At 58.0% G+C, this 26,848-nt stretch overlaps 1 protein-coding gene across 1 annotated transcript in view; it reads right to left on the minus strand.

Annotated features, from left to right (window-relative positions):
• UNC5B (unc-5 netrin receptor B) overlaps positions 1 to 26,848 on the minus strand; it is an 86,743-nt gene that overhangs the window by 13,747 nt on the left and 46,148 nt on the right. The window contains exons 2-7 of the mRNA XM_058543247.1: positions 8,338 to 8,562; positions 4,103 to 4,246; positions 3,526 to 3,629; positions 1,881 to 2,061; positions 1,004 to 1,171; positions 107 to 271 (exon numbers count right to left, since the gene is read on the minus strand). Coding sequence (XP_058399230.1) covers positions 107 to 271; positions 1,004 to 1,171; positions 1,881 to 2,061; positions 3,526 to 3,629; positions 4,103 to 4,246; positions 8,338 to 8,562 — 987 coding nt within the window. The remainder of the gene's footprint in view (positions 1 to 106; positions 272 to 1,003; positions 1,172 to 1,880; positions 2,062 to 3,525; positions 3,630 to 4,102; positions 4,247 to 8,337; positions 8,563 to 26,848) is intronic.

Genomic DNA, 26,848 nt, shown 5'->3' on the forward strand with positions numbered 1-26,848 from the left:
GCAGAGGCCCCGAGGGCGGCTCTACTGCAGGCCGGGCACTGAGGCCTGGGGTGGGCTTGGGGGCTCCAGATCCCCAACCCCGGGCCCCGCCTTCCTGAGGACTCACTCTGCATGCACAGCCCGTCTGTGCAGTTCTTGGAGTCGAGCAGAGTCCCGCTGCAGTCCCGGCCTCCGTTCTGGGGCGGGGGCGCCATGCACTCGCGGCTGCGCCAGTGGGCACACTCAGTGCTACAGGCCGACCACTTGCTCCACTCCGTCCACGCTCCGTCGACTGCAGGAGCACAGCACACGGCACGTGGGGACCCGTGCATGCAGACACATGCACACGCAGTTGTGCAGAACACAGCAATGCGCACGCACGCGCGCGCACACACACAGACCGAGGCAGGGAAAGAGGAACCCAAGACACACAGGCCATACAGAGAAATCCACGCCATATCCATGCAGCCCCATGCAATCAGGTGCACCAGGCGGGCAAAGAGAACACAAATAGACACATAAGGTCACTCACACAGATACAGCCCACTCACAAGTGTACACACAGAGACACAAACCCATGGTAAAAAACACCACATCGTTCACACCAACAGAAGTGCAAGGACAGACAAACAGATGGGGACACAGAGAGGAAGATGCAGACATAAGGAGAAGAGGATCCCTTCAGGATCAGGGTCGGTGATCAAGGTGAGTCTAACAGGTAAGCTCTGGGACCCTGGCCCAGGGGCCTGACACTGAGAACCCTCAGCGTGGAGGGCAGAAGAGCCCACCCCTCAGACTGCAGCTCAGAGCCTCTGCCTCTGTCTCTCCAGCAGCAGCCCAGGGCAGAACAAGAGGTCAGAGGTCGTAGCATCTAGTCCAGTCTGGTCAGCCAGCTGTGAGCCCAGGACAAGCACCTTCTGCTCCCCAGGATGGGGAAAGAATGGCTGTCCTGACTCTGGCAGACACCACAGCACAGAAGGCGGGGCTGGGTGTGGGCAGGGTGCCGCCTGGCCAGCGGCCTTACCTGGGCACACAGTGGTACAGGCGGTCTTTTGGAAGGCCTGGCCCTCGCAGAAAGCACCTCCATTGAGTGGGGCAGGGTTGGTGCAGGTCCGTGTGCGCTTCTGCCAGCCGCGGCCACAGCGGTTGGAGCAGGGAGACCACTCTGCCCAGCTGGACCAGCCGCCGTTCACTGCAGGGGTAGCGGGTGTCACCCGGTTAGCCTGGGTCTGTGACCCGTGGGCCCCAGGCCCCATCCCCCAGCCCTGATGCGGCCCCTCCACTGAGGCCTGGCCCTTCTTTTTTGGACCCCTCCTGCCTGCAGGGCTGGGGACTCAGATACCCACGGGCAGACCTGGGCTGCGACTGTCAGCATCAGAGTGGACCCAGGAGGTCACTATCTATTCCCCGCCCCATTGTACAGTGGCAAACGAAGGTCAGAGAGGGTCACCCTGTGAGTGATGGGGCATCTGGGACTGGAATCCAGTACAGGGCTCTTTCTGCAACACTTGAGGCATCTCAGCTGTGGCTCTGCCCCTCCCACCCCAGGGGACAGCCTACAGGCCTGGGCAGCAGTCCCTAACTCTGCTAGGACAGCAGGCTTGGGTATGGGGACACCCACTGGGCCCTGCCCCCACCCGGACTCCGAGAGAACTGGATTCTCCTTCAGCGATAGGCAATGCGCCTGAGAAGGGGCAGTGCTCCTGGCTGGGGCCCCAGGAGTGCCCGACTTGACCACTAGCTCTGCTCTGTGAGCTTGGCGAGGGCGCCTCCCCTCTCTGGGCCCCGTCCTCTCCACCTGTTCACCAGGGACCCGCTGGCCTCCGGGTAGGGCAGGGTCAGGAGGGCCGTGTAGCCCCAGGCCCTCCCCTCCCTCACCGGCCCCCCCACTCTCCCCGCACCGTAGACGACAACTGTGGCCGTGGTGCTGCGGCGCTTGGCCACGAGGTTCTTGGCCACACAGGTGTAGTTGGCGGTGTCCGACAGGCGGGCCTGGCGGATGATGAGGTTGTGGTCGATGGTGAGCAGGAAGTTGGTGTCCTGGGTGGGGTCGACGACGTCCTCGTTCTTCAGCCACTCCACCTGCAGGAGCGCGGCGGGGGGCGTGAGGGCCAGGCCTGCTCACCTGCCTCCCGGGAGCCACCCGCCCTCGGGGGAGGGAGGTCTGGCCGTAAATAGGACGGCAGCCCTATCGACGTCCACCCACAGGGGTGACAACGGCGAGGCAGGACCAGGCACTGTGCCGGGCACTACAGGACACAGGGGTTAAGACGGCCACCCACCAGCTGGGCGGCCTGGGGAAGGGCCTTACACTCGGCCTCAAGTTCATCAACTAAGACGGGATTTCATAGCATTAACCCTGCGGGCTGTTGTGAGGACGGAGCGAATCACTATGTGGAGAGTGTGGAGAACAGTGTTGGCTCACAGTGAGGACGAAGTAAGTGTTAGCTGGTAGCACCTGCTCTCATCATTAACTCTCCAAACCAACTCCCTGAGCTAGGGTGGGAGGCTTGGCAGGCGAGTAAGTACATGGTCCCTGGGTCTGGCAGACCTAGGTTCAAATCCCAGCTCTGGGGGCCGGCCCCGTGGCTTAGCGGTTGAGTGCGCGCGCTCCGCTGCCGGCGGCCCGGGTTCGGATCCCGGGCGCGCACCGCTCCTCTGGCCATGCTGAGGCTGTGTCCCACATAGGGCAACTAGAAGGATGTGCAGCTATGACAGACAACTATCTACTGGGACTGTGGGGGGAAAATAAATAAATAAGATCTTCAAAAAAAAAAAATCCCAGCTCTGCCACTCACTAGCTGGGTCTCCCTGGGTGACCGCTCCACCCACCCCAGCGCTGTTTGCCCGGCCCTAAGATGGGATGACAAGGTCCACCTTGCAGGGTCTCCATGAAGACCAGTGTGCCGAGTGCCCGGCACAGGTGGGAGCCCAGTGAGGGGTACTGAACACAGGGTGTGTGTCCAAGCCCCCTTCCAGATGCGGGCATGGGCTAGGGGGAGGCTAGGTGATCATAGCAAGGTTCTGGGGTCAGACAGGGCTGGTCCCGAGCTAGGAACACAGGGTCCTATCTTCCCCAACCCCTGTTCTCCTGGGGCCCCCAGCGGCAAAGCTGAGATGTCCCCCATGCCCTGCTCTAACTCCTGGACCACCAGTGTGGGGGTGGGAGAGAGGGAGCATGTGTGGAACACAGCAGGGGTGGTGAGAGAGGACAGGTGGGCACTGCCCAGGCATGCAAAGGCCACGTGGGGTGAGTACACGCTCAGATACACACATTGTGAGACCCTTGGGCGTCCATAATGCTGCAGCCTTGGGTTCTGGGTGAGGCAAGGGGAGACGATGTGTTTAGCCAAAAGCCCTTCCCTTGCAGAAGACTGAGCCTGGGGCCTGTGCAAGGAGCCCTGGGGGTTCCCGTTCCAGCAGGATTACAATATTCCCATCTGTGAAATGGGGGGCGCTCTGAGAGGCTGAGGCATGGTGGCTGGTGGTAAATTCCATGCCTGCTGGTCTCTGCCACGCCCAGTGTTCCCCGCGTCCCCCACTCACCTCAGCCACAGGCACCCCCTCTGGTGGGCGGCACTGCAGGAGAACTTCGTGGTCCAGGGGCACTTCCTTGCCCAAGGGCTCCTGATCGAAGTTCTTGCGCAGGTCTGGGAGAAGGCAGGTCCCGAGGCACAGTTAGGCAGAGCTGCAGCCTGAAGTGCCCCACTCTGGTCACTAGGTGGCAGTGCACACCAAGGGGATGCTCCTGGGGCCACCTGGGCTTCACCTGGGCAACTTCCTCTTCTCCAAAGTGGGGGCCTCACCAGGTGGAGTTAGGGGAACGGGGTTCCCTCCCTGACCCTGGGATCCTAAGCACATGGTGGCCCAGGAAGGTGAGGATGCTTGCAGCTTCCTCACACAGACGTAGACGAAAAACGGCCGTTGGAAATCCTGGGGCTAGAGGTGGCCCAGGTTGTGGGTCCGGGAGCCTTCTTCTGAGCTGGCATCCGTGGGCCCCAATGTCTCTGCGGTGGGCATGTCCAGCCAGGGATGGCCCGACAGATGTGGAATTCCCTCCCTAGGATCCACGGGGAAGGGGCAGGGGCCCTGGGGAATGGGGTGGGGTGTCAGGGCGGCGTACACGCGATGCGGACGTAGGCCCGGCGACTCTTGGTGGTGCCCGCGGAGCTCCAGGCCACGCACTGGCACCAGTAATCCTCCAGCCCGAACAGCTCCTCCACCTGCTGCCGTGAGACCTCGATCTGCACCTCTCGTACCCGCAGGCCTGCGAGGAGGAGAGAGGCCACCGGGGGCAGGTCTGAGGATGTGAGGCGCAGGACACGGCCGCGGGACATCTCTCTCTCTTTCGCCAAGTGCCTCTCATTTCCATCTATTTTCTTGTCTCTTCTGCCTCCACCCTGGCCCCAGCGGCTATGGCCACCACCTGGAAATCACAATGGCTAACGCAAGCCCTCTGCCCTGGTCCAATCCACTTTCCACCCTGCAGCCAGTGCGCGCTCTTCAAAATGCACAAATGGCATGTCATTCCCCTAGTTATGTCTCCAGTCCTCGCAGCATAAACACCCAGATCCTTCAGGCCCTGCTCGATCTACCCACTGCAGCCTCACTGGGCGTGTTCTAGTCCTTCATGTTCTCCCAACCTCTCTAGCCACATGGCCTTTGCACATCCAGTCCTCTGCCTGGAACTCTCTTCTGTCCCCTCTGTGCCCAGTAGACTCTCAGTCACCATCAGCTTTAGGCTGGGCCTCACTTCCAGAGGGAAGCCTCGCCGCACTGACCCTGGCCCACCCCTACCCACTCTCAAAGTACCGCTCAGCATTCCCACCGCTGCACTGGACATTGGTCCATGCGGTTATCATTCCCCGCCCAGCCTGATTTCCCCACAGCACTGACCTCTTCTGGAACTATATTATCTATTGATGTGTTCGTGTGTTAACTGTCTGTCTCCTGCAGGAGGATGAGGTGGGGCTTTGCCTTGGCCCAGGGCCTGGCACAGAGAAGGGGCTCAACGAGTATCTGAAGAGAGCAGGTGGCCTCTCCCTGGCCATGGCTCAGGGGCCTATGGGGCTGGGGCTGGGGGAGCCCCCTCTTCCTGGGAGTCCCCTGACCTCTCAACAGCTCCCTGCTAGGGCTTAGGGCCTCCATGGATAACTGGATCCACCAGCCCACAGAGAGGGAATCACTCACTCTTCTGCCAACTCTCCCTCAACAAAGCTCTCTATGCTCAGGAAAGGAGTGAACCCTCCTGGATTAGGGTGCCCATCCGAAGCTCCTCCCCAAGGCCTGTGGGAGGACTGTGAGGCCTCTTCCTCTAGGAAGCCCTCCCTGACTGCACACTGTCTCAGAATTCCTAAGGCTGCTCCCCCTTGCCATGATATATCCCAGCTCATCCTCTCATGGTTGCACATGGGTTCTGATAAGCCCCTCGGGGGCAGGACTGTTGACTATACACATTGTGGTACTGCAGCATGGTGGCTAAGCATAGGGCAGGTTGGTTGGACAGGTTTGAATCCTGGTCCCACCCTCACTCCCCAGCTGTGTGACCTTCGCTAAGTTACTTAGCCTCTCTAAGCCTCAATTCCTTCACCATAGTAAAATACTCAGGGTAAACTCTAAATGAGTCACGGCAATTACTCTGCCATAGGCCCCAGTCCAGGCTGGCTACAAATCTACTCTGGCAGGTCATTTGGATCTCATCCAGCCCCTTCCTTTTACATTTGGAGAAACTGAGGCTCAGAGAGGATAGGTGGCAGGACCAAACTCCCACAGCAAGTTGCCAGCAGAGCCGAGATCAGCTGTCTGGTGTCTTGCCCTGGTGAGAGCTCTGTCCCCTAATGTCTGACACCTCCCCAGACCTCTCCCAATGAAGTCATTGCCTTAACTCTCCCACATCACGGGCGGGGGGAGGAGGGCCTTGCACAGGGAGCCCAGACAGTGAGGAGCACCCCTGCTGATGGCTAGGGATCTACACGAGAGGGGCCTGGGGTTTGCCGTCAGGGAGCACCAGGAGGGGAGAGGCTGCTTTTGACGGGCAGCTCTGCTCGCAGAGGCTGCCTGCAGTGTTGGGTAGGAGGGCGGGGGTCGTGAGCCTGCTCATCCAGAGGGGTCATCCGCCCCGAAGGTTTCAGCAGCACCCAACAGCCGGACAGAGAAACGCTCCCCTGGTGGGGCTTGACACCTTGGTGATAGTCACCAGCAGGCAGAAAGGAGGAGGCAGGGCCTGCAGTCTCCCAGACTTGGGCCCCCCGCACCAGGTGTCCCCCCAGCATGGTGGCCAAGTGGCAGGCAGTGCCCAGGCCAGGACATCCCGACGTGGCATGTGCTGGCGGGTGGGCTCATCCTGCCTGTCCTGGCCCCCAGCTGTCATCCTCTGGGTGTGCAGGGCCTCAGAGAGGGCCAGGGAGGAACCAGCCACACCGCTGCCAAGGGAGTGGCTCAGAGGACCACTGTCCATTCTGTGCAGCCAGTGGGGACAACAGTGTCCCAATATCCAGGGCTGGCAGGGCTTGTGTGCCTGGTGGCCACATTGTTCCCATGCTAATAATCACAGGGTCTGTGGGGGGCCCCAGTGGGGTACACTGTCCCCTCCTCTGTCTGGACCCCCATGGCTGACCTCTGATACAGGCCAGAGGGGCTCAAGGGGACAGAGAAGTCAGGACAGGTTTTGAGAGGAGAGAGGCCAAGAGGAAACGGGCATTTATCGAGCACCTGCTGGGTGCTGGCTCTGTGCTCAACACTGTGCAGGCACCACCTCGTTCCATCCTCACCAGGTCCTTCTGTTAGCATCCCAGTTTACAAAGAGAGGAGCGGGCTCAGAGAAGTTGAGCAGCTCCCCAGGGTCACACAGCCAGAGAATGGGGGCAGCTGGGTAGGTGTTCTTTTTTCCTTTTAGAAATTCCTTTTTTTATTTTTAGCTTTTGGGTGAGAATGAGACTCCAAATCTAGTTTTTTTGGTGAGGAAGATTGGCCCTGAGCTAACACCTATTGCCAATCTTCCTCTTTTTGCTTGAGGAAGATTGGCCCTGAGCTAACATCTGTGCCCATCCTCCTCTATTTTGTATGTGGGATGCCGCCACAGCATAGCTTGATGAGTGGTGTAGGTCTGCACCTGGGATCTGAACCTGCGAACCCCGGGGGGCTAAAGCGGAGTGTGCGAACTTAACCGCTATGCCACTGGGCCAGCCCCTGGGATATGGTTTTAAGTCTGGGTGGTTCTGAAATCTGTGAGCTTTTCACAGAAAAACAGATGTTGAAGGAGGGAGAGAGAGAGAGTGAGAATGTCAGGGGAGAGACACAGAGAAGGAGAGAGAGAGAGGAAGACATAAGAAAAACAGACACACAAGAGGAGACAGGGATGAGAAGGGGGGCTGGAGAGACAGAGGGAAGGAGAGAGGGCTGAAAAAGCAGGAGGAAGAAAAGGATCAAGGAGGAGATGGTGGAAACAGAACTGAGGCCAAGGCAGGCTCTAGGCAAGGGAGCCACCTGCGCCTGCGGACAGCTGGGGCTGCCCAACGCTGGCTGCCTGCAGGTCACCAGCAGAGACCTGGCCTGAGCCCTGGGAAAGTCTTTCCATTCCAGAGGGGCTGGGGACAGGTGAGCCCCCCGCTTAGCCTCGGGGCACCGTGGAGGCAGGCCAGGGTCTGGGAGATGTGAGGAGCTGGGGCTCTGCCTCCTGCCCGGGGCGCCCGGGGCCCTGCACACATCTCAGAAGGAAGGGGCCTCACGCTTCCTCCCAGGTTCCCACGCTTCAGCCACCTTCCTTTCTCCCTGGGCACTCGGGCTACGTCCTAGCACCACCTCAAGAATTACTTACTTAGTACTATTAATGCTTTTTTTTTTTTTTAACCTAAAACAATAGAGATTTCTATGAAGGAAACTGTGTATGACTATTGTGAAAGGAAACAGTATCACTTCCCACAGACAGAGGGGACCTGGAAACTCACCACGGCCTAGAATTCTGGGCAGGTGGGAGGCGGGGCAGGCAGGGCTGCCAGACAGAGGCCAGCTCCTCTCTGTTAAACGGGGAGCACAGCAGGTGCTGGGGGGAGGCCCTGGTCCAGGCTGGACTTGTGCCCCACATAAGCAGGATGGAAAGAAAATGGGAAAGGGAACGAGCGCTCAGCAAGGGATTTGGTGCTATATCATCTGGTCGCTCAGGCTGGAACACTGGCGGAAATACTGATCCAGGATGAATCCCAAAGGGGAAACTGAGGCTCAGAGGGGCGCCATGGCGGTGTGAGTTCTCACACTGAGCCTAGGGTGGAGCCAGGCCCAGGACTCAGCATCCCCGGCCCATCTGGGCCCGGGGTGTCCCGGGATGTCCAGGGGGTACCCGGGCGAGTGGGGCAGGCTCACCGGTGGCCTCGTCCAGGCCCTCCTGCGTGACGTGGTCGTTCTGGCTGACCCACTCGCCGTTGCACTTGAAGTAGATCTGCGTGGCAGGGAAGGCGCGGCAACGCAGCTCCACGGGCTTGTTCTTCACGATGTAGGCGTCCTGCGGCTCCTGGAGAAAGTGGGGGAGCGGCTCGGCGGGTGCGGACGGGAAGGAGTCGGGGAGCACCTCGCTGCCCGAATCACTGCCTGCAGAGGAAGGAGAGGCTCCATGAGGCCGCAGGCTGGGGCACCTCTCACCCCTCCGGGGGCCCACGGCAGAGAGAGAGAGGGGAGGGGGAAGTGGAGGGGAGGACAGCCAGAGGAGACCTGCTGGGGATGTCCTCTGTGCCCTGGGCAAGGTCTGGCACTCCTGGGGCCTCAGTTTCCCCATCCCGCCCTGCTTTTTTTTTTTTTTTTTGTGAGGAGATCAGCCCTGAGCTAACATCCGCCAATCCTTCTCCTTTTTTGCTGAGGAAGACGGCCCTGGGCTAACATCGGTGCCTATCTTCCTCCACTTTATATGGGACGCCGCCACAGCATGGCTTACCAAGCAGTGCGTCGGTGCGCGCCCGGGATCCGAACCAGCGAACCCCGGGCCGCCGCAGCGGAGCGTGCGCACTCAACCGCTTGCGCCACCGGGCCGGCCCCCCCGCCCTGCTTTTAAGGGGCTATTCTTTGGAGCCAGTCCCAGCTCCACGCTGTGTGATTGCACTTCTTTACAGATGGAGAAGTCACGGTGGCCCAGGGAGGTGAGGGGCCAACAGGGCGAGGACACCTCTCCGGCCCTCCCAATGTCCCCTGCACTGGCCCTGTTTGGCCTCCCTCCCGTCTCCCATGGAGAGGCCAACGTACGTGAAGGCCTGCACGTGGGGCTGAGGCGGGAGCTCAGGCCAGGCCAGCTCTGCCCCGACGCTCCGAAGCCACAGCTGCCCTTTGTAGCCCCAGCCGGCCAGGCTGATTGGAGTGGGAAGCCAAGCCTGGGCCGGCAGGGGCGTGGGGTGGGGTGAGTAGGGGTGGCTGCACCAGGCCTGGGCTCCCTGTGGCTTGGTCCCCTAAGGACCTCCTCCTCCAGGAAGCCCAGGGCAAGCGAAGCATGGAGGTGGAGCAGCATGGAGGTGGAGACCTCCTTCCCAGTAGCCTCCCCCCAGAGCCTCACTCCTCTGCTCCGTGGCTCTGACCCACCCCTTAGCCTTTCCCGCCAAACCAAATTCACACCCTCCGCCCAACTTCAGAGGCTGGGAACGCAGCGAGGCTGTGCCCACAGCAATCTCCTCCCCCAGAGGGGCCAGATGGAAACCCTGGCCGGCCCGCCCACCCGCCTCCCTGGACAGAAGAGCACCTCAGGAGGTGAGACAAACAGGAAGGGAGAGGGGCCGCCAGCGTCAGGAGGGAGGGGACCAGGCCAGCCAGGCTATTGGTTTATAATCCACTTAGGAAAATCGACTTTCCAACACCAAGTGCCAAACAATCAGGTGGCCAGGGGACAAGCAGTGGGGGACTTGTCCTCCTCTGCTAGCTGCTCTAGGGGAAACAGCAAATTAAGCCACAGAGGTGCGCATGTCCGCCCAGCTCCTCACCAGCCAGCCGGGCCCTGTCACTGCCCCAGCACTCCAGTCCCTCATGTGGGGCAGGGGTCCCGGGAGGCCCGAGGTCCCTGGGATCATGCACTTGTCCCCCAGTCCAGGAAGCCACAGTGGGCTCTAGGGGTCCCCCTGGGGGCAAAGGGGCCTTGGGGACACTGGGTTCTCCAGGAGCAGAATGAACAGACACAGCTAACATGCCCAGGCCGTGTCGTCTCTTTGTGGACCAGGAGCTCCTGCTAAGACTGGGGGATCAGGAGCTCTGAGAAAACGCATGGCTATCACTGACTCGAGGCTCTGGGCCCGGGCAGGGTGTGTGTGTGTGTGAGAGAGACCTGGGGGAGCGAAGGGGAAGCCGGCAAGCAGGGATGTGAATCCAGCTCCATCCAAGACATTCCATGTGACCCAGGGAGAGCCCTTTCACTCTGACCTCGTTACTTCGTCTCTGCAGAGGGCAGGGAGGCGAATACTCTTCCTCTCTCTGGGCTGCTTAGAGGATCACACGAGACAAACATGCACAAATGCCGAGGAGGGGCCTAGCGCATGGCAGGGACAAGGTGCTGCATCAAAATAGCAACTAATGCTCACATCACACTAGGTGCCATGTTTTCAGTACTTTTTACACAGTTCACTTCCCTAATTCTTGCAACAACCTTGTAAGGTGTATTATGTTAGTCCCCAGTTTATAGATGGGGAACCTGAGGCTCAGAGAGGTTAAGTAACTTGCCTAAGGGCACACGGCCAGCAAGAGGCAGAGCTAAGGTTTGAACCCAAGAAACAGACTTCAGCATCTGAGATGCTGCCCAGGACTCCACACTGCCCATCACTCGAGGAGCTGCATAACACTTAGGGTGTCCCCAACACCTGGGGATCCTAACAGACTCCGACACTGGCTGGGACTCTACAGTTACAGGGGCTGTCTCATCAAAGGGCCAGCAAGGCTATGACTGTCCTTGTTTCAAAGCTGAGGAAATTAAAGACCATCCAAATGGGGCAAATGAGTGACCCAAGGCCACGTGGTTAGTGGGCAGCGAAACTGGGAATAGCCAAGGGTTCCTGAGCCGGAGAACCTGCCAGGCTCCATGCCCACCTCCCCCCCACCAGCATCCTGCTTCAGTCTCAGGCCTGAGGGGGTAAGGCAGGGCTCAGGCCTCAGGCTCAGACACTCCTGGGTCTGAGCCAGCCCTTACCGGCCTCGGGCACCTCATCTGTGAACTGGGGGGACTGGGAATCCCTCTGGGGCTGGCGGCCACGAGAGGAAGTGTGCAGGAGCCCGTGGGTGCCGTGGCAAGCTCACCCTACCTTCGAACCCTGCAGCCCCCAGCCCGCAGGTGATGGCTGCCCGGCTCTCTGCGGCACTGCGGGCTGCATTTATGACTGCGCTTTATCACCCTAATGCGGCTCATTTATAAAGCAGGAGCAGACGCGACTGGGAAAGTCAACATTAGACATCCATTAGTGCAGCGAGCCCTCCCTGCCCCACCTTCCTCTCAGCCCCGGCACAAAGATGCATCCCTGGCCTTGGCAGGAAGACAGCTGGGCGTCCTCATCAGTGCGTCTCTGTCACGGCAGCGCCGGGTGGCTCTCGATGGAGCTGCTGCCCCCTTGCCAACATCCCCACCCCCCAGGCGGCCTGGAGGCAGATGCTGCCAGGAGACAAGGAAGAAGAACCAAGGGCTGCCCTGAGAGTCCTCCCCAGAAGGACCACTGGCAGACGACATGCTGGTGGGCGCGCAGTAGGTGCTCAGTGAATGCAAATTAAATAAGGTGTTGGGGGCCCTGCCAGGGCCCGTGTTGCAGCTGAGTTGGGCCCCTGCCCAAACCAATGGATACTTCCCCTCCTCCCTGGCCCTGGCTTCAGCCCTAGCAGCTGAGGGAGGCTCCACAGGTATCCTGGATGAGGCCACCTGAGCCCACCCCTGTGGGGGGCCAGCTTGGAGGGAGAATAATAACAGAGTCTCGGGGCTCCTGGGTGCCCATTCTGCCAGGCGCTGTTCGGAGGGCGTTTCATATTAACACATGGAGCCCCACAATAACCCTAGACAGAGGTTCCCAAACATTTTTGGTCTTTGGTCTCTCAGTTTTTCATGGTACCCCAAGGCCAAAAGAAATTCCTAGTAGTTCTGTTTATTAAGTCGTTACATCCAAACAGCTTAGTAGGTATTTATATCTTAGCAACTTATTAGCCACTTGAAAAAGTAAAACACATAAATTGAAAGAAAAAATAATATTTGTATTCCACGTCTAAACTAACAGGAATGTGAGTCCCTGTTGGGCATTGAACAACTTTTCAAACCTGGAATCAGAGTGGACACTGCCACCCTTGTTGTTTGTTTCTGGGTACTCCCAAATGCCAAAACCCCAGCTTTGCAAAGATATGACGCCATCGAAAGAAGTGTGATGTAACGTTGAAACTGTAAGCTATCTTGAGCTAGCAGTTGTCGCAGTGTCTGCCAGCTGTCCCATACTGCTGTGTTTCCTTCAAGATTAAAAATATCCCACAGCGTCCCTGTGAATCTGCTGCAGCACCCCGGGGTGCCTCGGCACACTGTTTGGGAACCACAGCCCTATGACTCAGGTACTATTCTTATACCATAATACAGATGAGGAAACTGAGACTAAGAGAGTTTAAGTGACTAGCACAGGGCTATGCAGCCTGTAAGTAGCAGAGCTGGGGTGCAAATCCAGGCAGTCGGACACCTGAATTTGAGTTCCAAATCAGCATTTATGTCCACTATGTGCCACGTGCTTCAAAGATTTCACCTGCTGTACTCCTCACGGCCCTCCTGGTGGGGATTACCTTCCCGTTTTACAGATGACGACACAGGGCGTCCTGGTCAGTGGAAGGAAGCCAGGCTTGGAGCCACACCTCTCGGTCACCTGTCTCCCTGGCTTCACCACAGCTCTCCCCACTGCCCCATCTCTACGGAGGAGAACAGACACCTAAGAAGAGCTCCCCCAGGAGCAGACCTCACATCTGCTGGGCCAGATCTGGACTTCTTGCTGGTGGGAAGTGTATTTTTCTAATGGCAGAACTCACTTGGACCTACTGTTGCAAAAATGCAACCTGCCTTTAAAGACGCATACACAAATGGCCCGGCATCCCGAGATGAAGGCATGTAGGAGGGCACTTCCCTGCCCAGACATGACCACAGACAGTCACAACACAGGAGAAGAAACACCACTCACGCCAGGGGCCTAGCTGGGGCCCGGTGTTGCTGTGTGGCCTCCCCTCAGGCCCCGGAGCCCCATCTGTAAAACCAGGAGGGTGGTCGAGCCAGTCTCTGGAGCCCTCCTCCGGTTCTAACACTGTGAGATCTGAAGATGCCCTATGGGGAATCTGGTAACGTAGGACTGGCCCGGTGAGTCAATTTTTTCTTCATGAAGCAAATTTGCTTAAAATGGGGTCACCTTTCTTGCCATTGCTATTCCTGGCTAAAGACCCAGCACACACTGTGGTCCTAAGCACAGTGTCGGGGGAAGCCGGGGAGGGAGGAGGAGGAACCATTTGCTGCTGGGCTCTCCCAGCCATGCCCCAGCCCACTCACCTCAGGCCTCAGAAAATGACCACCAGTGCCAGTGGGTGGGACCTCTTGAGGGTGCCATTGAAACCCTCTCTTTTAATTTCCCTATACCTGCCTGTATGAGGTCTCATGACGGCTAGTCTCACTTGGATGCCTGATTCACAGAGATAGAGGTTACTTCAAGGGCCATCTCGTACAACATCCGCCATCAACTCCTTATGCAACCCTGACTCACATACCTCCAGGGACGGGGAACTCACCACTGCCTTTCTTGGCCAGGTTCTCCTTTGGACAGACATAATAGAAATGTCTTCCTTACTTTCAGCTGAAATATGTCGTCTGAGGTTCCAGCCTTCGCTATAATTTTAACCTCTGAGGTTACACGCAACAGTGCACTTCCTCTTCCCCATGACAGCTTCCCAGTCTCTGAAGGTTGCAGCCTGCCCTCCCTTTCTTTAGAATATTCACGAGACACAGTTTTGTAACCCGTCCCAACCAACCTGGCTTCCTCATGGACAAGTCCATTTTGCTCACAACGCACCTAAAACGCAGGGAGGGGAGGGGACCAGGGTGGGGTGTGTTGGGCACCTCCCTGCTTCTGACAGCTCGAAGGCTCCTCAGCAGTTTGGCAGCTGCTCCTGGAGGGCAAGGAGCACACCACACCCCTCTTGGGGTGTGTCTCCCATGGTGTCTAGGACAGGGCACCTGCCCCTTGGGAGTGGAGTGGAGCTCGCAGGACAGAGCAAGGACACTGAGCCCAGGCTCCACCCGACAGCAGGACCTGTGTCCGGCGGTACGCTCCTTCCCAGGGGCTGGGCCTGGGCAGTGCCCAAGGTGGAGACAGGGGCTCCTACCAGGCGGGTGGGCGGCCCCGATGGGGAGGAAGCTGAGGCTACAGGCTCATTTAGGAGGTGCCAGAATCCAAGCCACTAGAACAAGCGGGAGCCAGGGGCTTTGGAAGTGAAGGAAGTAGCTTCAGGACAAAGGTAAAGAAACCGTATTTCCCAGAGCTACCCCTGAGAGGAGGGCGAGGCTATACCTCAGAGATATTCCTGAACGGGAGGCTGTCACCAGCTGCTGGGGAAGCCAGAGGGCTTCTGCCTCCCTTACGATGACCCTGAGCCCGGGGCCCAGACTGGAGGGAAGCGTGGCTGGTCTGAGAGCCAGCAGACCCAGTTCAAATCCTCACTCTGCCACTGAGACCTTGGGAAGGTCGTCTTCCCTCTCGGGGCCTCAGTTTCCCCATCTGTAAAAAAGAGAATAAAAGGTGCTGCCCTGTCAGTTTTGAGGTGTTGTTGTGAAGGCCAGCTGAGAAAACAGACGTAAATGTGCTCTATTACCTGGGTGGTGCCCATGCACCAGGGAGAGGCTCCAGGCAGGAAATGTCCTCTGGCTGAGCTGTGTGTGGGAGCCCTGAAACCCCACCCTGGCAGAGTCCTCGGCCTCTCGACACCTGAGCCCCAGCAGGCCAGAAGCAGAGAAGGTCAACGCTCAGAGGGGCCTGGAGCCCTGCACTCCACTAGCTCAGAGAGTGGAAGTGACTAATGCAACATCACACAGCAAATTAAGAGCCAAGCTGGACCAGAGCCCAGTTTCTGGTTCCGGGCTGAGAAGGGCGACAGCACAGCCATGGCAGGGCTGTGGGTAAAGGCCTGGGCTCTGTTTTTCCCAAGCCTGATATGGAAACTCATTACCATCCATCTCAGCCAGGTCCACCTTCGGTCAGCCCTATTGCCCAGGGCGGAGACCTCAGTGCAAGGCTGCAGTGGTTTGGTAGGGAGGGCCTTGACACGCCCGTCCACTGGTTTTTGTCTCCAGGTGGGAGACAAGTCCAGGCCTGGGACCCCCAGGCTCAGCACCAGGGGGTGGGCATCTGTAGCTGAGAAAGGCCGTGTGTCTCCAGGGCTGGCTGGTGCGAGCCCAGCCACAACAAGGGGTGCCTGGGAGGGGAGAAGGGGCACAGGCAGGCGGTGAGGGAGAGAAATGTCCCACGCTGGGCACATTTATCATCAGCAATCACAGTCTTTCTCTGGTCCCTGGACGCTGGCTAATTCTCACCAGACTTGACCTCCCACTGCATGGAAAATCTCCTCCATTCACAGCAAGGCCGATGTGCTCAACGGGGAGTGCGGAGAGTGGGGGGAGAGGAACCCATTTGTTATTATGTTTTAAAAACACACAAACCCCACATGGAAAGACCCCTCCCTGGACACAAAGCCCTCCTTCCATCTGGCCCTGGCTCCTGGTGGCTGTGGGGTTCAGGCTGGGGCCCCCCTCCAAGGCTGTTACAATGGCCGTTACTGATGACAAATGGGGGCTGGCGGGCTTGGGGGACGCTGAGTTATGCCTAACAAAGGAGACTTCTCGAACAGCCCTTTTCCCATACCCTCTGCAGACCCACCTGTGCCCATGATGTCACTTCCTGTGCTGGCCAGGAAGTGGCCTCACCAAGATGGCTGCTGAGGCAGGAGCTTGCCTCCTGAAGGGGGTGTCAGGCTGATCCTGAGAAATCTCTGCCCTGGAAGGACCCGGGGGCAGGTGAAGGAACTGACGGGAGGCTGGGGATGAGGCCCCAGGGTTGGCACAGAGCCCTAGAATGGAGCCCGGGCCCCGCTGTATAGAGGGGCACGCTACCTATAGAGTAGGGAGGGACACTACTTACTGGGCCATTGGTCCACCCTCAGACTCTCAGAGGTGCCTGGGGAGGCTGTATGCCACACCCACTCCCTCCAGACCCTTCCTCTGGCCACTGGGCCCCCTTGCCTGGGCCTAGGTCCTTCCAGGGCTACTTTTTGGTTCCTCTTCCAAGTCCCAGGCTCCGGGGTGTCCCTGTGCCTGGAGGCCCCGGCCATGAGGAGGGGCACTGTGCTTCCCCTTCCTCTCCCAGACAAGGAGCTCAAAGCCCTCTCATCCACCACACTCCAGATAATAACCATTTATCCAGCACACAGCGTGACAGCAAACATCACCACCAATACAACAATCCCGCGAAGTCGGCGTTCCATTTCACAGATGAGGAAACAGAGGCTCAAAGCAGTGAACAGACATGCTCAGGCTCATGGCTACCAAGAAACCCAAAGCTCTTCCAGTTCAACCAGAGATTGAGATTCAACCTCAATCTCTGAGGAATCAGCAGGGGGCAGCTACTTTTCTGCCCATTTTGCAGATGAGCAAATGGAGTCTCTCCAGAGTTCACTAGCTTGCTGGAGGGGAAGAGGGTCTCAGCTTCCTAACCCCAGCACTTGGCCTCCCTTCCTCTGTGGGCCTGTCTTGTTCGGGATGCCCCAGCCACAGATCCACCTTAGGGAGGGGCCTGCTACTAGCCTGGTGCAGCCCCCAAAACATCACTCTCAGAGACACATGCTCACACCAACAGACCCATCCAAGGTGATGATGCACAACTGTCTCCCCTGGACTCCCAGAGAGCCCCAGCCAGGCTGGGACAGGGGCTTCTTTCTTAGGGCTGCTTATACCAACACTCTAAGGCAATGGCCATGACTCAGGCCCGTGGGGACCTGCTGTTTTATTTGGTCGTCTCTCCCCCATCCAGAGTTGGGATGGGGTGAGTTTGGGTTGCAGCTTCAGCACTAAACACCCAGGTGCTCGGGTCCTACCTGGGGGTCCTCCCTTTCCCTCCCCCACACCCAGCCCATGATGCTGACTGACCTGGATGCTGCCAGGTGAAACTTCAAGACGTGCCTCAGCCTCATGACCACCCACCCCCACCTCCTACAGTCTCCAAACCCACATCCTCCTAGCCAGACCCCTCCTCACTGTGCTCCCTACTCGCCCCCTGCCCCCTCAAAACTAGTCTCCTCACAGCAGCCGGAGTGATCCTACAAAATATAAATAAATCACTGCCCCGCTTACACCCTCCATGGCTTCCACCTGCACCTGGAATGAAGTCCCCACCCCACCGCACCCTCAGACTTCAGGTGCTCACCGATCACGCACTACGCTCCACGCCCCCCAGTGTGCTTCCTGCCCCTCGAACATGGCTTGCTTGTTCCCATCTCAGGGCCTTTCCTGTCCCCTCCTCTGGAATGCACCCCCCCCCATATTCCTGTGGCTGACTCTTTGTCACTGAGATTTCAACTCAGGTGCCACCTGCCACCTTCCCAGGGAGGCCTTCCCTGACCAGCCAATGTAAAGCCATCATCCTCTACTCTCCCTGATGCTACCTCCACGTTGCCCTGTTTGTTTCTTTTCTTGACAGTGCTCACCTCTCTCTGGAATTACCTTCTCCGTGTATTCGTTTGATTGTCTGCTGTCCATGTCTGGACAGGTTTGCTCTCTGGAAGGCAAGCTCCTCGAGGGCCTGGAAATCCTGTTTGCTGGTTTAGCTGGGCCTACTGGGGATGCAGGACTTTCTGCAGCTGTGCCGCCACCCAGCCACTCTGGAAACACCTGGGGCGGCAGGTGGTGGTGGGAGCGGGCAGCCAGAGGAGGTGGGCACAGGCTGGCCTGACCTGGGCCATGGGAGCCACTTTGAAAACCCCATCATGTAGGATGCCACCAACTGATGGACCCTCAGAGACCATCTCATCACTGTCCTCTAGGAGGGGGACCAGAGAAGGTATGGCCTGGTCTCAGATCACATAGCACCTGAGCAGCAGAGCCAGTAAGAGAAACTGGGCTCTAGATTCCCCGAGGAAGAGGGGGGGAGTTTATTTTACAAATCCTCCTTTTCCTTCTAATCAAAACACTTTTTTTCTTGGTCTTTTCTGATTACAATTTAGGAAAAAATAAGGATGAAAATAAAAATCACCCATTCCCACCCCCCATTTACCAGAATTAACACTGGACACTGGTCCTTTCTGACTTGGCTAGACACACATACGTTTTGTTACTTAATAGGGTCTCATCATATATAGCTGTGTATCCTCTGTTTTCCTTTCAAGGCTGTTAACTGAGGACTTTGAAACCACAAGCAAAATGCACCGGGCATCTCTCTCTCACCACAGTCACACTCGTCAGATGGGCCAGGCCAGCTGGGCTGACTGTCCCTGGCATTGTGTTCCGGGTCGCTGGAGGAGCACAGGATGCAGAGCTGGTGAGGGGAGCCGCTGGACAATGACATCTGGTTGGCTTTGCACATTTGGGCGCTGGGCAGAAAGATGCCCAGTGTCCTGTGTCGGCCCCAGAAAAGTCAAAACGCCCATGGGTACAGCCTCTGGCCCAGGGGCTGCCTGACAGGGCAGTGGTTACGTTCCTGCTGCCCTTCCAAGCAAGGTGTCCCCATGCTGCCCTGGAAAGTCAGGGTCAGGCCTGTTCTTAGAGCGCAGAGGAGCACGAACTTCCCCTGCCTTCCCAGCGTCACGCTTAGGGCCGAGCAACACCTCCCTGCAAAAGGGAGACCACTGCCAACACATTGCAAAGTGGAAAAATGCTGCGATCCTCGCCTGCTGCCGTCAGTACCGTCCCCACGCTTGGCCAGACCCCACCCCAGCGCTGGCTGGGGGCCACCTGGCAGGCACCAGGAGGCAGCTCAGACCCTGGGCTACGGGGCCTTAGACCTGATGCAAGCTCTTCATGTCCAGAGAGGAGCAATGACTTGTCCAGGGCAAACAACCAGGCAGCGGCTGCAGCACCCCTGTATCATGGCATCGTGTTGGCATAGAGAACCATAGCAGAGAGAGAGAGAAAGGGGTGCCTGGACCCTGCCGTCTGCTCATTTGTGAAATGGGGACAAACGGGAAGAGATGAATGGAGAGGTGGAGATGGAGCCACGGGGAGAGGGAGAGAGAAAGAGAAACCTGAGGGCGCCCAGCGGGGGGCGAGTGGAGCTGGGTGGGGGCTTCTCCTTGTACTTTTCTGAACCTGGAATCCACTTGGGTTCCTGCTCAGGCCCTGGGGGCAGGAGAAGAAGGTGGCTATCCATCTCTGACCTTCATCCCCACTCCTGCTCTGCCTCTTCCACAGGCCAGGCCTGGACTAAGGTTCCATAGGCCCCAGAGAAGGCAGACTTTGTAGACACAGACGCCCGGGAATACCCTGGGGACCAGAGATAGGGAGTCACTGGTCTCAGGCCACACAGCAGGTCAGAAGCAAAGCCAAGCCTGGAATGTGGGCATCCGGGCAGTCAGCCCACCGCTCTTGCTCCTGCCCTCTCTGGTTCCAGTGGTGGGGAAGACTCGGGCACTGAGCTTGGCTGAGCAGCTGAGTTGTCAGCGGCGGAGACATGGAGAGACAGGAGACTGGCCAAGAGGAAGGCCTAGATGGCTGCTTAGGTGCACCTCGAGCGAGGCCGAGTGGTGGGCAGGGACTCACCCCCATTCTTTCATTCACTCATCAAACATTTCCTGAGTGCTTCCCCTTGATCCTGCCTATGGTACCACCTGGGGAGCAATGACCAAGCTTCAGTCCCACCCATGGGAAGCTCACAGCAAAGGTTCAAGGTTAAGGGTCCAGACATCATGACTCTCAGACTTGTGCTCAGTCTGCCTCCAGCCTAGCCCTGCAGTCACGGGATGGTCCCTCTGCCTGCTGACCCCCCATCAGTGCAGAAATAAGTCTACAGCTTTGTCTGTAGCTCTCTCCTTCTGTAGGGATTTCCCCATGCTCCCATAATCTCTCATATTTCTTGGGCTGAAACACATTGGTGCTGTCATTGGCTCATGAGGTGACCTTGGGTAAGCCACGTCCTCCTGGGCCTCAACCTTCCCTTCTGGGAAATGGGGCCACTTTTATCTGCTTCACCTCCAGGGTTGTTGGGAACATCAAGGTCAGAAGCGTGAAACTATTTCACCAGCCGGGCAACCCCGTGTACTTGCTTATTTTTATTATTGCTTTTCGCAGCAAGTGACGGTGGGCGTGCCTTCCCGGGGCTGCCAGGGGGGCTGGCTGACATCTTGACCAACAGCGCCAGGGTTTTTCTCCAGGTTCAAGGCGCTGGCCAGGCGCCCCACTCCCCACCCCCACCCTGCCCCAGCCTCCCAGCTGCTGCCCTGGCCCAGTCCGTGATGACACGGAGCTGCAAAAGGCTGATGCAAGCTGGAAGGAGGGAATGAAACAGACTCGCATGGCGCGGATGGAACCCCACCCCCAGCCCCGTGGGACGCCTGACCCTGCTCCTGCCTGTTCGTTTGCACCTGCTGATGTAATCGCTGGGCCTCCTTGGCTCAGGGCTCGGCCTCTGAGCTACAGCCACAGGAAGGGTGCGAGGGCAGGAGGGCTTCTCTTCTCCAGGGAGGGGTGGCTGGGTCCTAGTGAGGGCAGAGGGCAGGAAAGAGCCTGAAAAAGGGCATGAAGAAGAACATGCACTCTGGAGTAAGCAGGACCTGGGTCAACCCTAGCTCTGCCACCATGTCACTTCAGGGGAGTTGTCCCACGTCTCTGAGCCTGGTACGTAACAGGCACCCAACTCATCACTCTCTTCCATGGATTTCTCAAGGAGGAGAGGAAGTCTGAGAGGGGGAAGCGGAAAGGATGGAAGCATGGCTCCGTGGAAAGAAAACACTAGAATAGTCCTGGGCTGACCACCAGCTCACTGGGTGACTCCAGGCTAGCAGGGGCCTCCGCTTGTTTATCTGTAAAATGGGCACAGCATCACTATGCCCACCTCACAGAGACAGTTGGGGCCAGAGGTGTGAAAGTGCGACTTTCACATGTGGGTGGCTTGGGGGACCTGGGGACAGTCGGGGAGCGGGGGTTCTCAACAGGAGCCTGGGGATCCCAGAGGTGGGGCAGGGAGGTGGGGCCTGTCAGCTGTGCTCTCTACCTGGCCTGGCCCCAGGAGCCTCCCCTTGGGGAGGAAGGCACGGAAGAGGAGCGCATGGCTCCCCAGAGGCCTCCAAGGAGCCGTCAAAAACACAAAGGAGGCGAGGACAAGAGCCAAGACACACGCCTGGAAACTGCAGGGCCACCTGCACGCAGCCGAGAGCCCCTCGACCCCATGAGCGCTGGGTCTGGGGATGGCCCAGTCTCCACACTATAATTCCCGAAGCTGGTTTCCCTGGAGATGCCTTTGCTCTTTCTCTGAGAAACAAGAGGAGAAAAGAGCCTCATGTAGTTCCTGTGTCTCTCTGGTTGACACTGAAGTCTCCTGAAAGACAGGGAACCAGCCAGGTGGGGAGGAGACATCCATCTCAGCCCAGGGGCAGGGGTCACTCTCTAGCTGGGCCCTCAGTTCTGCTCTGGAGGGGGAGCAGCACTCCAGTCGGGATTCATGGGCTTCCCTGACCACAAAGACCCACCTTCCCCTTCGGTATGCCCTGGGGTCCTAGCAGGTCCTCTGGGCAACCAGTAACAGCTACTGTTTACACCTAACGTGCTCCCGGGCACTGCGCAGGGCACTTGGCGCACATCACCTCATTGAATCCTCCCAACGCCCCTTGAGGCAGCCACTCTTATCGTGATCCCCAGTTTGCAGGTAAGGAAACTGAGGCTCAGAGAGGTTACGTAACTTGCCCAAGGTCACAGAACAGGGTTGCCAGCACCTGAATCTGGATCTTCCTGACTCTAAGCCCATACACATTAACCTCTATGCCAGTGGCTCCCAAAGTGTGGCGTCACCTGGGGGCTTGGTAAAACCCAGTGCGCCGTGGCCTCCCTCCTGCACCCCCGGGCTCCCCCTCCGCAGGGCTGGGGCGCAGCTTGAGAAGGTGCATTTCTAACAAGTTCCCAGGGCTGCCGCTGGTCTGCCCTCTATGCCCTCTTGCCTCCCAGTAGAAATATAAAACACTTAGCACACATCATGGTGCTGAACACAGGTCAGCTCCCGCTCCCTGAGCTCTCCTACGATTCAGCTGGAGACCTTTCAAAAGGAACTAAAGGAATTACAGGGCGGCGTGGTGCCAGCCACCTTAGCTGGAATCAGGCCCTGGCCTGTGGTAGTAACGATAGCCGTCACCTGCATCTGCGTTCATGCAAATTACTGAGCCTCTCTGGGCCTCAGTTTCCTTATCTGCAAAATGGAAGAAGTGTAATATTTCTAGGAAGGACGAAGCACATTACACACACCAATTGCTTAAAGCTGTGCCTGGCACATCAAAAGGGCTTATTGAGTATAAGCTGCATTTTTGTTATTACCATCGTTACTATCGACATCATCGATGTTATCTTTCCAACAACCTTGGGAGGTTGGTATCAATATCCACCTCCACTGTTTACCTAAGTCGCTCAGGGGGAGACAGGGTACTAAGGAGCAGAGGAAAGATTCTAAGCCAGGTTTGGGACTCCAGTGGTAGGAACTGTCCACCACGACAGAGATATGCCCACTCTGGACACTTCCTCCGGAAAAGATGGAGAGTTGTTTTCTTACCATGTTTCCTGTGCTTCCTTCTAGACCCCACAAGCTTAGCCCAGGGTACAATGAGTGTCACCAGTGAAGGGAGACTGTCTCCAATAGGGAACCAGAGGCTGTGTCAGCCATCCACACTCGGTGATCTTGAGCAGCCAGACTCCTTCCCTCCCTGTCTGTCCATCTGTCCTCTGTCTGGCCTGCTCCTTCTTACTGGGCACCGCTGAGGTGTGGGGGCTGGCCTGGCACTGGCTGGTCCAGCCTCTGGGAGAGAGGACGGTCACTTGCTTCTCCTGAGAACCCCTGCCCCACATCTCCTGGGATCCCAAGTTCAAAACAATGGAGGCGTCAGGTTGCCCTTGATGTAAAGGTTTAGGAGGTGGCTAATTTTAGCTGAGAAATACTCGGCATTTTCCCAGCCGCCGTCACTGCTGCACTCCGTGCTGGACAAATGGCCTTGGTTTTCCTCCCCGATTGTTCTCTGCTGAGGGGCTAGAGGCTGACTCCAGCTCAGGACAATTCCCTTTGTGTCTGCTTCCGGGTGGCTCTTAATAACTCAGCGAAGGGGAGGGGACAGCCTGGAGCTCTCAGCCCGAGCTCTCAGGACCCCCTCCACCCCAGCTGCAGGGCCCCTCGCTTCACATAGTAAGGGTGTCCCAAAATGTAGCATTTAAATAGGACTTGCTGGTCACAGTCTCCTCAAATCCGCAGGAGTGGGGGCAGAGAAGGAGGGCTTGTGGCCTGAGGGGACCCCCCTGTGGACAGATGGGGAAACCAAGGCCCTGAGAGGGTGTGATTGGCCTGAGGTCACACAGCACTCTGGCAGAGCTGGGCCTGGACTGCGAGTCTACAGACTCACAGGCCAGTGCTCTCTGCACCACATGCAGGAGAAATCTCTCTGCTTTCTATGCTTCCACCAGCATGGGGACACCTCAGAGAGTAAGATCCCAGACGGCAAGCCTCCCATGCTCCTGGCCTGCAGTAGAGACACCAGGAACGCTGCCCTACTGCCCCACCTCCCCTCACCTGGCTAAATCCCCCCATCTTCAGGTCTCACCTTAAAGGTCACCTCCTCAGAGAGCCTGGCCCTGACTGCGCCCCTTCCGACTACATTGGGGCCTCGGCTTTTCCTCTGGTATTTCTTTTCCTTATTGCCCTCATCACCTTTTTAAATTATATACTCCTTTGTGTAGTTCCTTGCTTAATGCCTGGGTCCCCACCAGATCCTGGGGTCCCAGGAGGCAGATGCACGGTGACAGTCACAACATTTACCACCTGTGTGGGCTCAGGGGCAGGGTACTGGAGCTCCTGCTGTGTTGAGTGAGGCTGGGGGAGCGGGTCCCAGGGGACTGACTGGGGGCACTCGAGGCTTGGGACAGTGGCTATTTGCCATCCAGTGTGGACGTGTTCAGATCTTTTCAGCAGCAGGACGGCCTTACTGGCACTTTCTGCCTAAACACCATCCATGGCTGGATGGCACGTGTGCCCACCGCTGACCCCCAGTGCCAGCCTGGCACACAGTAGATGCTTAATATATGTTTCTTGCATGAATGGATGAACATCCTGGGCTCCTCTGGGCCCTCTTCTCCCTGAGAAAGAGGCCTTGATTCGACCTATGCCCACCCTTCCTATGGATGGCTCTGGAAGGAAGAGAAATGAGGAACCTTGGGGAAGGGCACCCACAGCCCAAGCTGGCCCCACCCCGGAGGGCTGTTTGCTGGCCAGGCAGCCCCCACCTCTGCCTGGCCCCCAAGCACTCCAGCCGGGACCCAGCACGCTATAATTAGAGTCCTCTTTCCAGGCTCCGGTAATGAGGGGTGTTGGGTGCCAGCCGTAATTACAGCCTGGTTAAAATGAACAGGAGCCGCCCCCAAGCCAAATTACAAAGTCTGCAGCCGGACTCCCTCCCGTCCCGCTCCCTTTTTATAGGGCTGGTTACAGGGAGGGACTGGGGAGTTTATGGAGAAGCTGGCTCAGGCTGGGCTGTGGTCTCGGGAGAGTGGAGAGCAGACAGTCTGGGCCCGTGCTGCTTTGAAATGACCTTGCACCTCCCCCTGCCCTACCCTCGTCAAACTTCCCATGCAAAGCAGAGGTCAGGAATGGGCAAAGAAACCAACCTAGGCCGCTCTTCCCATCATTTTCATCAGCACCCCCACTCAGGGCTGAGCACTCTGTGCCAGCGGCCTCACCGGCTCTGGGTAGTGTATTTCACGGGCAAAGGCATCATCACCTCTGTCTTACTAACCGAGGTTCAGTGCTTAATTGCCCCAAATCACACAGCCAATAAGAGGCACACCCAGGGCGCGAGCCAGGCCCACATACGGAGAATGTTCTGGAGCATAGGGACACTCCTTGTGCCCCTCACTGCACTGGGCACAGGGCAGAGCATAAGGAAGGGCTCAGTGAATCCCGAGAACAAGGTGAATTGTGAGACAAGGACTGAGAAGTCCAGCTGAGTCCTTCTCTCCCTTGTAGACACGGAGAAATTCAGACTTTGATATCCACAGGCATCTCAGGATCCAGAGGCAGAGGCAGGATGTGGGAGGCCTTGTTGGCTTCAGAATCTCAGGATGTTAGAGTGTGCGAGGGCTACAGAGAAAATCTAGTCTAGGGGCAAATACATGGCAACCTGGACCATCCCAAGGCTGTGGTCCTTGGGACCACATCATTAACTGACATCACTAATCAATCATCAATAGCGGCACACCTAGATGGGGCCTCAGACTCCTTCTCAGCACAGGACTACACTCAGCCATACCAATCAAGCACTGAAGAAAAGATTCCACCATCTCTGATCTGATCAGTCCCCACTCACCCTCACTTAACCGAAGGGGAAAACAGATCCCAGAGAGTTGGGGTGACTTGTCTGAGTAACAGACTGGCTCCTACTCCTTAATGACCAGCCTCCATGGATGCCAACCAGCCACTCGCACTGCACCCTCAGCCCAGCCCTGTCCACTCTGGGCTTCCTGTGTGGGAAGGACTCAGCGCCCCCACCCCTGGCCCCACAGTACCGACCCAGCCGGCTGGTCTGCTGCCCCGACTGGAGGCGGCTTTCGTAAGGGACTGTGGGGGAGCAGGCTTGCTCACTGGAGGAGGAGGACATGTCTCAGTGCAGCAGCTGCAACCTCTCTGCGTGGCCCTGCACTGCCCACATGCCCTTTCCTGGGCCTCTGGGCTGGGCTCTCCCCCCAGCCCGAAAAGCTGGCTCCAGCCACCCGCTGCCCACTCACCACAATTGGCCTGTGGTGACTCAGCCTTCTTGTTACGGCCTCCTCCTCCTGCCCCCCTTCTGCCCCTGGCGGCCCCGCTCTGACAAGCCTCTTCAATAGCACCTTTGATCCAGGCGATCCGGGCTCTCGAACAAGGGTGGCCTGCTGCCTTCAGCTAGAGGTGTGGAAGAGAGGGGGGTCTTGGAGGACAGCGACCACGACAGGATGGGCACAACCCTGAGGTCCGCACTTTCACGTGATCCCCAGCCTCACCTGGATGACCAAAGATCCTGAGCCTAGAGGTCTCCAGGGAAGGTGCGAAAGCCACTGAGATTTCTGGGAGGTGCCTGCCTCACCTGGCAGTGCCAGGCCTGGACTGGAGGGCGTTTTCAAAAGGACACTTTAATTAGGGAACGGGGCAGCCAGCCAGCGGGATTACGGGCCACACCCATGCCATCAGAGGCCTCTAAACTTCCAGGCCCAGCCTGCCTCTCTCATCCCCACCTACTGCCACCTCCTCTCTGGGGTTTGGGGAGGGGAGGTCTCCCTGAGCACCCCTGCTTGCTGCCCCCATAGTGGGGCCCTTGGAGGAACACTGGATGTCTCAGGGGTGGTTTCTCGAGCTGAGTTCTGGATCTCAGGCATGGAAACAGGGGTGCTGGAGACAGCTGGCCAGAGCGGAGAAGCCACGAAAGGGAGTAGGCCCCAGAGCCTCCACCTGACCCTGTATGCCCCCTCCTCTCTCCACCAGAGGGGACAATGACAGAGGTGTGCTTGTCTCCCGGAGGCTCCATGCTGCTCCGGGCCTCCTCCCAGCAGACAGTGCTCTCCCACATCTTGATGGGCAGACCTGGGGCTGCCCGGGGCTGCGTGCCCTAAACGTCAGGATGGGGCAGCTGGCGCAGGCCCACTGCCCTGGCTGAGCTTGGCTGTGGT

Source organism: Diceros bicornis, chromosome 6, assembly GCF_020826845.1.
Source record: "Diceros bicornis minor isolate mBicDic1 chromosome 6, mDicBic1.mat.cur, whole genome shotgun sequence".
Taxonomy (NCBI): domain Eukaryota; kingdom Metazoa; phylum Chordata; class Mammalia; order Perissodactyla; family Rhinocerotidae; genus Diceros; species Diceros bicornis.